Here is a 12130-nt window from a genome sequence, read left to right as displayed (position 1 = left end):
TAAGTTCATTAGTGTTTGGATTTCAGATCTAGCTTATGCAGGATTTTCAATCAGGTCCTGGCTAATTTCAGAATAAATTAGAGATGCAGTTGTAGCATTTTATACAGGAAATGAGAGCCGGAATCTATTACAAAATTTCAATTATAATGGTGTTGGAAGACAATGCTTTTATGACAGACTCTTTAAAAAGAAAACTTCAAGTTCAGTGGGTTGGTGTTGCAGATAAATTAATGCATTATTTGGAGTGGGAGAGCTGTGTGTGTGTTTATAGCTGTTCTATTTGCATGGGGTGTGAAAATGAATACTTTCACAGGGAAATGGATGTTCTAGATGATTTGAGCCCAGATGCACAGACTTAGTTTTTACATAAAGGACTTAAATATCTCATGAGAGACACAGAATGAGTTACTCTTTATTTTCAATTCTGTTTATTGCCTCCTTTCTTTTCATATGGGATTGCCTAACTTCTTTACTTCATTAAATGTTTGAAAGGTTTGATCCTGTATTATGTGAGTGAGCTACCATGAGACTTTCAAGGAATAGGCTTATAGAGAGGAGAAAAACAAACACATTTTATCAGCAGTATATCTGATTCATGTATGATTAGTGTTAGTGAAGGTAATGCTGACAGTTGAGGAAGAAGAGAGAAAAACATGCTCTGGCAAATTTATTCAAACAGAAGACAGCTTTCATTCATAGATACTGAAGAAAGGCATGTTCAAATGTTCTGATAATGTAAAGTGGTATCACTTGCATAACACTTCTTTAATATTCAGAACTCTCTCCTTTTATGCCAGTAAAGTCTAATTAGGGAAACTGTACTTCAGCACTTACTACCTGACTCTTCTGGTAAGAAGTGATATGTTGTTCTCTTCACCCAGAGTTCCCAGTATGTACAGTGTGTTGCTGGATGTCTGCAGCTGATGCTCAGGGTCAATGAATACCGCTTTGCATGGGTAGAGGCAGATGGAGTAAATTGGTGAGCACCTATTTCAATTTATATGGATATACATGCACTTACATGCATGCAGTAGTACATTCCCCAATGACCTCTTTTTGGAATAGAACTCTCTTGTAACAGACAGCTGCTCTGTTTGCATACAAAAGAGATTTGTTTTCAAACATTAACACAGTCAAATAGACAAATGAAACTTGCACTGTTGAGGCTTTAATGCAACTTTCTTTAATGAAGAAGAACTGCTTGAGTATGTATCTGAACAGGAATATAACAATTTGTCTTCAGCTGAAGATGTTCTGTTTATTTTTTAATAGAACAAGGACTAATGAAATGAGTTTCTGCCAATCATCCTAGTCTTTGAGTTCAGAATTATTCTGTCTGAAAAGATTAGTAAAAGGAGAAACATTTTCTGGAGCTAAGACCAGTTTTTTTCCCATATGGTTTCAAGTAGGTTATTTTTTTTCCCATTCTCCTAATAAATATCTTTGCATTGGGCTAGGATTTCAGAACTAATCTTATTTAAAAAATGCTTGCCTAAAAATAATTTTTTTGCCATCTATGCCTCTACTGGGGATGCTTGGTATATATTTTGCACTTGAATGAAGAGTACTCCTTTACACTGAAATGGAGAAAAGTCAAAATTCCTAGTGAAGTAAAATTTCAAGTGATGTTTCTATGTGTCAAGATGACACTCCTGAAACCAAGGAAGCTTTTTAACCAAGTATTAAAGCATTATGATAAACTGTTTCACCATGTTTAAACTTGGTAAGAATGTTTTTGAATGTAGATTCTTTTTTAAATTTCAAATTGAGTTAGCTATATCAAAATTGACCTGTAAATTTCCTTTTAAATTTTCAAAACTTCAGTTGAACAAACCTTCTGCTTGATGTCTTCTTTAAGATCTTGTGATACTACATTTTTTCTAGCAGTACTTTGTATATTTTTATCTATGAGCCATTTTCTGAGAGATTGCTGGTAAATAATGAATACGTCAGCTCATTTCAGACACTCATGTGGACAAGTACAATTAAGGAACGAAGTTCAATTTGTGTTGATTTTGTTCTGTTTATTTCTTCTTAAGTCTGAATGAGCAGCTGAGATTTCTCCAATTCTTCCAGAATGACAAATAATGCTTTAAATACCAGTAGAAAAACTGTCTTGGTGAACCAGAAGATGGATACATCAGTTCACATGGGAAAAGCTGCTTTATGGCACTAAGACTAAGGAGAAAAAAACATCTCTTTAAAAGATGGCTTTCTGAACAAGCTGCTTCTACAATGATAAATAGTGATGCAGGTTACTGTGAAGTGTGTGTTGTATGCTCATCCTCAGCAGCTCTTTCCAATAAGTTCTTGATACCATTTATTTTAACATTTCAGATAGGAGCAGTACAATGTAGTCATTATTTAAAAATTAAATATGTACTATGTCAATTTTTTAGCATCATGGGTGTCTTGAGCAACAAATGCGGTTTTCAGCTCCAATATCAGATGATTTTCTGTGTCTGGCTGCTGGCATTTAGCCCTCAAATGTGTGAATATCTTCGTCGGTACAATATTGTCCCTGTGCTGTCGGATATTCTTCAGGAATCTGTCAAAGAGAAAGTAACCAGAATCATCCTTGCAGCGTTTCGGGTAAGTATCTGTTGGCTGCAGCTGTGCTGTGCTTCTCTCACAAATCCTGAGGTCTCAAATGCTGCGGATTCACAGCTATTTTTGTTGGACCATATCGATAAGCTGATTGAAAGCTTAATTCTCTGGGCTTATTTTTTTTGTTTGTTTTTATTTTTCTGTTTGTAAACGAGTTTTTGCTACAGGTAATATACAGGTTATTACTAGTAATAGATACCTGCTATTCAGTGTCTTCTTAAAATAAGATTGACTAAAAAAACAATGTTAACACAGATACTAGTGATTTCTCTTTTGTAATTCAAGATTATTTTTTCTACTAGTACTACTGTAAAACCCTGGAGTTACTAACAGCTGATAAATTTTACTCTATGAAGCACATATTAACTAAATATTATTTTGAATGTATATGTTTTTCCAACTGAGAAATTATTTCTATTTAACAGTCCAAAAGTCTTTTCTTGGTGGCTCTGTAAAGGCAGACGAGAATATCCATGTAAGAGTGATTAGTTAGCTTACTGTGTCTGCATTTCCTGAAAATTCCTGGTCCTATTTAAGATAATTAGGAAGAACTGAGTACCTAGACTTGATGTTTTCACTGTGAGATTACCATTTTATGTTCATGGATGCCACTAGTTTTATGTGCATGCTTGCCAAGTGTCATGTTAGTAATAGAGGAAGCAACTTGTATTGCTGTTTTCAAGCAGCACTTGGTATCCTGAGTAGGAAATATAGGTCTTGGAAGCTGTTTGTTTTCCTGGATGTGGATTGTGCTCTAGTAGTGTTTCAAGCACATTAGAATGGCGAGAGGGAAATTGTTGCTTACTGACTTACTGATTAACAATGATAAGCTGTGTGAAGGTGCTTGCTCTGTCTCTCTATCTGAAAATATCTGCCTCTGAAAGATTTCTGGATAAGCCAGATGATAAGAATCTGCTGTTTGTCTTACTGAAAGAATACACTTGTATGAGGTGTTCAGTAGGTGCTGTTCTTACTGTATATTCTTGCTGTAATCATACTATTCTTACTCTGAAGGTGTTGCAGTGTTCTTAAAGATCTTAATTTAGGATTAAGCAGGGACATATAGCAAGACAAATTGTAAAGAAAAAAAGAGAAAAGCTGAGAAGCTCAGCAGTTAATATCCAGTTTCTTCCTATTCTGAGGTCATAAAAAGTAGGAGAAATAATATTTCTTAGATTTACTAATGCTAGTTCTTAGATGTAGTGTGTTTTGCAAGAGGAGACCAAAGTGAAGCTAAGTTTTTTCTTAAATAAAGGCTAAGAAGGAATAAATTGTTTCTGGGGGAATGTAACTTACCTGTTTCCTTTCTCCAGCATTAAGGACTCGTGTTGACATGAAGATGAGTTGTTAACTGGCAGCCAGGAACATAATAGATTAGAAGTTAGACATCAGAGCTGTGACTTATGAAGCAAAATTAATATAGGTATCAGAGGCAAAGTAGTCCTTTTCCTATATGAGATGCCACCGTATCAGTTTATGGGGGGGAAGGGAATTGAAGACTAGGCTTGATGATTCTCCAAATCTGTCTGTGCATTGTTGAAGGTGCTCCATTAGTCTTGTCAATTTGGATGTCCTCTCTACTACTTGATTTCTCCTAATTTGATGTAGTTCACTTTTTTGTCAAGTTAATTGTCTGAGGTGTATAGCTGCAAGTGTAATAATTTTTTCTATGAAGCAACAAGTATCGGGCACTCCTCTATCTTTGAATCTACTATTTTTCTCTACCTATTACTTTATCCCCTCATTTTTCACACTTTTATTCCCATCTGTGCCTGTTTCCTGTCTAGAACTAGACTTACATCTTAGGATTTTGGTTTTTATTACTGAATTGTTTACTGATTCATTCTATATAGTCATATGTTAGTGTTTTTACTTTGTTAACATATCCTTTCAAATTCACAATGAAAAGCTTGAGTATCTCACTATGGTAGTAATAGGTAGTAATATTTGGAATAACTTCGACATCTCCTTGCAATTATCTTAACTAGGAGCTCTTTGGAACCTTTATCCACCTGCTCCTTGAACCTGTTGAATTGTCTTATTTAAGATTCATTATTTTTTTCATTTGCTCTCATTAGCAGTTTTAACTCAAAGTAAATTAGCATTACTTTCTGCAAATTACCTTTTAGTTCTCGCACTGAAGTAGAAACTGGGTTGGCATTTTTTTGCACATTAAAGCTGATTGTATATGGACATTAAAAGCAGTAATATGACTTATATTTAGTTTGCAAGTTTTAAAATTGATTTGCAGTGTTCTGCCTCAGTAACTCATAGGATGTCTGATATCAAAGAAACCTCAAGTGTAATAGTTCTGTGACAAGAATGATGCAGTCAAATTCCTTGTATATAGTTTCACTGCTTATTTCTGGCAGATGTTAAGTCTTATTTATATGAATACATGTTCTGTTTATTAAGGACTTTGTCTTTTATATGAAATTCATGTTTTCAGCTTTATCAAAAAGTGCAGGTGGCCAACTCTGATTGAAAAATATATTTGAAAGCTGATTAAATTGAGTAGAAATGTAATGAATAAATGATATTGGAACTTGACTACTGCATTCTCTGCTTATAATTCCAATCTTACCAAGAAGCTTCTGTTTAAATAAAAATGTCTACTTGGAATATTCCCAAACTTGAAAAGAGCTGATCTAACCCAGATGGTAACTTTGAATTGGAAATAAGACTTCAGGTTATTTTTTTTAAAGACTCTCTGATTTATGCTATTGCTGCACAGGAAGCTAAAATGATAATCCAAGATAAAAGTGGTTGTTTATGGTGAAGGTTCTGGTATTTGGGATATAAGCCTGCCCTTTTTCTTTGAACAGTCTTTTTAGTCACCACAGTTTCATGTGGAAAATATTCAAAACATATGAATTAATACTTTCTATTATTGAAGAAAGAGATTATTTCAGGAAGTGTTCAATTCTGTCACTTACTAAATTAAAAAGTTTCAGTAAGAATTTCTTTAAAAATACTGCTTTGTTTCAAAGTAACCTGTTCTTAAACAAAATAAGTACTTCTTTACTTCCCTAGAATTTGTTAGAGAAGTCTACTGAGAGAGAAACTCGCCAAGAATATGCTCTTGCCATGATTCAGTGTAAGGTTTTAAAGCAGCTAGAGAATCTGGATCAGCAGAAATATGATGATGAAGACATCAGTGAAGATATCAAATTTCTACTGGACAAGCTTGGTGAGAGCGTGCAGGACCTTAGGTATGCTTTGCATTGTGCTCTTTAAAAAATGCAGTTATGCGAATGTTGGTAGAACCTTTTTCTTTTGTAAGGCTAAAATATCTACAGAATTCTAGTGTGTAAATGCTGTTTAGTAAAATAGAGCATACAGAGATGTGCTGGTTGTCAGTTTCCTATTGTATATCAGTATTTAGAAGCTGAATAGAAAATAAATCCTTCAATAAATCTGTGATCTTTGTGAGAAATTGTTAAAGGACTCAAAAGCGATCTTAAAGGATTTCCAGTCAAAATTGAAGTCCACCTGATTAGAATATGTTCTACTGTCCAGATTATCTCAAGTTTTTGCTAGTGTTTACCTAGTTCTTGGTCTTGCACCTAAATTGAAGTGCATATTGTAGATAGTGTCAAAGATTTAAGTGGATGGAAGATAAACACTGAAATCCTTGACTGGGGAAGTTAAAACACAAAAAGCCAGCAAAATTGAGAATTAAATCCCAAAATGTTGCATTTGTGCTGCTTGGGTTTTTCTTTTCCCTCCGGTAACAGTGTTTTGGGGCAGATAGAGTTGTGTTTGAAAACAATTTTTTCTTGCCTGTCACTGATTTTATTACTTACAAAATGGTGAGACATGGAAAGATTCTCATACTCTGCAGAGCACTGGCTTCCAAATGTGTCATAGCAATTTGAACTCCAGCTTTGTTAGGGACAGGCTTGGGCATATGGTTCAAAGTGTTCTTGTAAGCTTGGTCAATATCTCATTTAGGTCTTGTGTTGCAGCTCCTTTGATGAATACAGCTCTGAGCTCAAGTCCGGAAGACTGGAGTGGAGTCCTGTGCACAAATCTGAGAAGTTTTGGCGGGAGAATGCTGTAAGACTAAATGAGAAGAATTATGAACTACTCAAGTAAGTTTTCAAGTCTTGAATCATGTGAACCTTTAATATTTTCTGTGTTTAAGTGAACCTGAATCTAATATAGGGTTTACATTTTAATACAAAGTAGTGTTAAGAATGAAAGAAAGTTAAAACATCCTGCTTATGTCAGAATGTGTAGTTTGTTCTGTTCAAAACCAGAACTTTTTATTTGCTTTTACTGGTCAAAATGTATTTATGATAGAGGGAGTATCTTTAGCTTGACTTGCACGCAGGTTAGATTTGATTAAAAATGTTTTTACTGTATCTTAATCTTAGTTTTATATTGTGTGGTGATGTTGATCTGAGTAATGAACTCCCGTCTTGAATATCTGGGAGCTGAAAGTTGTGGTACTGTTCCATGAAAAATCTAAGTCAATGCATTATGTTGCAATGTGTTTATTTTGTGTTGGGACTGTATTTGGAGTACGTAAATGGTTAGATGGAGTGAACTTGAACTCGTATTTATTTGCAGTCAAGGACTCTCTGTCTGGCATATGAAACTATGTCCTGAAATGATGCCTGGCTCTTAGCTGTTCTGTGTTCACTGTCATTAACTGACAACACGTGGTGTTCTTTCAGTTCAGGGCTTGCTAATAAGTGCCAGTTCTAACAAAAATCAGGGGGTCAAATGGACCATGTGAGATGTTAGAAGACATGGCAAGAGCAAGGTGATCCCGAGCTTTATGTGGATTTCAACTGGCCTAACACCTCACCAGAACTGTCTGATAAATTCTTCCCTGAGTGGATATTGCTGAACATGTAGAATTATAGACTTAAAAATTTTAAATGCTGACAGCTGCGGCATGAAGTTGATGTTGAAGCTTAGTATTCCCTGTAGTGATTACAATGTTTTGCTGTATTTATTTCTTCTGGTTCTGGGACTTAATTTCTTGTGCTGCTACAAAGACAGTGATCTTCAGTAGTTCCTTTAACACACCCCCAGCTCTTGCAAAACCCCCCAAAACTCAACGCCACAACACGAAACCAATCAAACCAATCCACAGAAAATCCATCCACCCTCCACCACAACATAATGGGGAGATTCTTGCACCTCAGAACTTCATTTTTTGCCTTGTAAGGCATTTGAAAGACAGTCCTTATTTGCTTTGAGCCATATAATTTTTCCTTATCTGCCTGCTTATTAGTTTTCCAAATCTAGTACTTTTAAACTTCTGTTAAACAATTGTTTTCATACCTTCTGCCATTACTGCCTACTTTGATGTTGGACTTGTATTTTGTTCAACATCATTATATGGATCTTTGGTGTCTTCCGCTTAGTGTTATCATTCAAGTTTCTGCTTCCTCTTCTTGTCTAAAGTAGGAGTTCTTTTCATTTGAGAAGTGCTTTTTCTGTCACTTTCTGGCCTCTAGGGAGGCAGTGGCTGTGGTAATTTAATTTTACCAGAATGTTCCTTTTTTTAATTCCAGCTGAATTTTTAACCTATCTATTTCAGCTTGTTTCTAACTTTCTCTGATTAGAACACATTTGTCATCTCACTACTCTCATTAGAATACTCTAATTTTCCAGTGATCTATATGTTTAACCTGTTCAACTGTGCCTAACCTTCATAATCTGTGTCATTTTCGCCTCTTCTCATTGCTGATTAGAGAACAGTGTTACTTGTAGCTGTTTTCCACTGAAAGTAGTTTAACTACTTAATTAAAAAATGCAGACGGTATTAAGAGTCTAGAAGCTGCTTTCTGCTTCTTACAGCTGTGTGTTTCTATGCATGCTAAGAAAATAACATGTGGCACTGGAGTAATTTACAAGGTAGTATTGCTTTCATTTGTCTTTGAGTTAGGACAGAACTGCTTTTTAATGAAGCTTATCTAGAACTCAGAACTGTTGGTCTTGAAGCCAAAGTATAAAAAAAAGAAGAGCTTTTGTAACCCTTGGGTATAGTTATTGTGTATGTAGCTCACTGAACTGACTCTAGTGAATACTTTAAATAATTCTGTTAACTAGGGCAGGTTCTCAGTTTCATTAAGTACAACTGCATGTCTGGAAAAAGTTCTAGCTTTACTGTTTGGATGGCTTGTGAAACATTTTTATGCTTATGGGCTTTGTTATTTTGTCAATTATTACAAAACCCTCAACAAATAAGAAAACCAAAGCAAAGAAATAAAAACCAACCCAAAACCCGGGACTTTATTGTTTCAAATTCTTTCCTAGAATCCTGACAAAACTTCTGGAGGTTTCTGATGATCCACAGGTGCTGGCTGTAGCTGCTCATGATGTGGGAGAATATGTACGACACTATCCCCGTGGGAAACGGTAGGAATATGACAGTATGTTGTTATCCTAGAGAGTAGCTGGAGTATGTACAGTGCCTGTGGCATTTTCTGCTTATTTATATTAAAATATGCTCAAAGGGATTGCAGGTTATGCTTAAGTTTTATTCATTGGGAAGATAAGAAAACACAAACTAGATCAGATGAGAAGCTGCAAACTGGATCTTTGACTTAATATATTTCAGTGTCTCTTAACCATGAAGAGAAGCAATGTTTAGAGTAAGTAATGAATGCAAGGTTTAGACTAAAGCAGAAGCCAGTCACCAGGAGAAACTACCAAGAGTTTAATCAACATATCATTTTTCCTCTCTGTTATGACTAATTGGACTGTAATTATTTGACTTGGGGTAGACATGGACTGTTCCAACAATGATAAATACTGCTTTGTGACTTAAAGACAACAGAGTTTTTTCCACTAACGATTGCTGTTGTGATTTCAGCAATGCACAGATTCAGTTGTCACTCTTCCATTTAAGCATGTTTAACTACACAAATACACATCTTGGTGAAAGCTTTCATGTTCATGATAAATCAAAATTCCTGTTGAAATACGCACAGACATTGCTATATTTTCCTGCTTTAAAAATGTGTGAGCAAAGATGTTTACCGAGTAACTGTACCTCTAAGGTAGAAAACACTGAAGCAGAAAGAAGCCTTTGGTTTTTGCAGGAATCTGGCTCATCACTCACACAGAGGCACATCTGACTTAATTTTTGTAGCAAAGAAGCAGTCTGTTCCTGGTTTCTGTATAGGGTTTAATGGATGTCATGGTTTAACCCCAGCAGGCAGCTAGGGGTCCATACAGCCACTTGCTCTCTCCACACAGCAGGATGGGGGAGATAAACAAAAGTGAGAAAATTTGTGGGTTGAGATAGACAATTGAATAGGTAAAGCAAAACAGGGAATTAATTCACTGCTTCTTATGGGCATGCGGGTATTCAGCCATCCCAGGGAAAGAAGGTCTTCATCATGCATAATGGGTACTTGGAAGGACAAACACCATCACTTTGAATGGTCCCCCCTTCCTCCTTCTTCTCCCAGTTTTGTGTGCTGAGCCTGTTGCCATATGGTATAGAATATCCCTTTGGTCAGTTGGGGTGAGCTGCCATGGCTGTGTCCTTTCCAAGTCCTTGTGCAGCCCCAGCCCCCTTGCTGGTGGGGTGAGGAGCAGAGAAGGCCTTGGTGCAGTGCAAATGCTGCTCAGCAATAATGAAATCAACACTGGTTTTAGTACAAAGAGAAAAAATAACTACCTCAGCTAAAACCAGCTCAATAGATAAGAGCAGCCTTCTAGTCTTGTTGGGAATTTCATGAACACTTCTTGTGCAGACTTGCACTTGTTGTCTTGACAGTAGTGGACTCATGGACAACACACTGAAACTTCAGGCCATATTTATGGTAGGAAGATTTGTTGACTCCAGAAGTACTCACAGCCCTTGCAGTCTTGTTAAAACTAAAATGGTATTTGGAGGAGAGGTAAGATACCCTTCAGTAAAGTGGAAACTAATAGTGCTGCCTGCAAGTGGCAAAGCTGGAGGATTGGCTAATAGTGGTTGTTCTTCCTTTGAGCTGCTCTTTGTATGAAATAATTTTTTATATGTTTGCCATAATCTTTAAACAGCTTGCATGCATTTACCTGAATGTGTGGGCTGGTATGGCCATACAGTTGCTGAACTAAAGCTATGAAATCAGAAGAGTGGATAAATAGTACTTGTATCCTTCTGTCTGTAGTTGGGAAAATATAATACAGTATATTTTCCTGTATAGCTGTTAGGACTCCAGCTCCACTCATCTCCCAGGCTGTTAAGCCTATACAGCAATGCACCAACCTTCAGAAGGAGTGGTCATCAGCAAATAGAAAGAGTCCTAGATTCTAGATTCCTGGTTCTAATCCACATTCTTATCTCAAATTCTAACACTTGAGCTGCTTTCTGTTTACAGACTTGGCTTATTTAGCTTTCTGTTCCATTGAACAAACTGAAATTAATCCCTTTCTTTTAAAGAATATCATTTGCAATCCAGTGTATTCAAACCAACTATGACTTCAACAGTTTTGGAACTAAAAGCTTAAAATACCTATGGATTATGTGTCACTTGCAGCATTTCTTATGTTTTTTGATGTATAGTCATGTACTGCTCCCACACGTGATTGATATTTCACACTCTTGTTGCATGACTCACTTTAAGGATAGATACAGTTTCATTGGTTTAGAGGAGTAGAAGAATTCAGGTGTCTTTAAACACTTTTGTTTCTGTTAAGTGTTTATTGTCAGCTCTTAACTGGATCATCCTTTAGCCTTTGAAGGTTGCAGAAATGAATTGGATACTAAAACTATTAGACTTCACCTGCTGCACACAGTGAAGACTTAGAGCTACCTAGTTAGTTCTGGCTAACATTTCTCTTTGTCTGATGCAATTACTACATTTTTGCATGACTGTTCTCCAATGCTTAAAAAATTTTAAGTTGCTGTTAAAATTACACATTGTGGACCAAACTGTTGAGACAATGGCACTGTGGGCTTCTGATGAGGCTCACCAAGATGCATTTTCTGAAAGTGTAACAGGAGAAATAAGGTATAGCACTGGTACTTTCTGTCACTAAAAATAAAAGCAGGCCTCTAGCACAGCTTCCTTGTTGCCCAAGGATTATTGTTATGTACGATCAACAAATTTCTTGAATGCTATGAACGTGGGCTTTGTGTTTTACATGTATAAGAGAGACATCTAGAGACATTCTCTTCCTTAGCTCAGGATTTGGAAAAAAAACTTACATTCCCTTTTTCACCCTGGCTTTCAGATAAGTAGTGTGGATTTTATATTTGTTTTCTGCTATAACATTCTAAATTGTATTTGTTTTTATCTTCTGTGTCTTCTTTCTCCCTCTAAATGGGTCATGTTAAAACCTGAATCTTCAGCATCCAGAAACTTTTTTGAAATGCCACTATTTTGGCTTAGAGCACTGATGTTATGAGGAACAGAAGATGTGCACTTATAACTGTTCCACTGGGCTTTATTAATTCTGGAAAGTAAGCAGCAGTTGAGAAGAGGGGGAAACTAGATGCAGTGTTTTGGACACATTTAGAACTTGAAGGAATGTGTTTCACTGTGAGCCTTCTTCACTGTTTAGA

At 36.1% G+C, this 12130-nt stretch overlaps 1 protein-coding gene across 2 annotated transcripts in view; it reads left to right on the top strand.

The window, feature by feature from the left end:
• The window catches only part of ATP6V1H (ATPase H+ transporting V1 subunit H), a 49615-nt gene that overhangs the window by 21554 nt on the left and 15931 nt on the right, over window positions 1-12130 (top strand). For both annotated transcript variants that reach the window (XM_015619049.3, XM_015619048.3), the window contains 5 exons: window positions 882-979; window positions 2400-2592; window positions 5641-5819; window positions 6576-6701; window positions 8884-8985. In XM_015619049.3, coding sequence (XP_015474535.1) covers window positions 882-979; window positions 2400-2592; window positions 5641-5819; window positions 6576-6701; window positions 8884-8985 — 698 coding nt within the window. The remainder of the gene's footprint in view (window positions 1-881; window positions 980-2399; window positions 2593-5640; window positions 5820-6575; window positions 6702-8883; window positions 8986-12130) is intronic.

The sequence above is a fragment of the Parus major genome, chromosome 2 (genome assembly GCF_001522545.3).
Source record: "Parus major isolate Abel chromosome 2, Parus_major1.1, whole genome shotgun sequence".
NCBI lineage: Eukaryota > Metazoa > Chordata > Aves > Passeriformes > Paridae > Parus > Parus major.
This window is presented reverse-complemented; position numbering and strand designations above follow the sequence as displayed.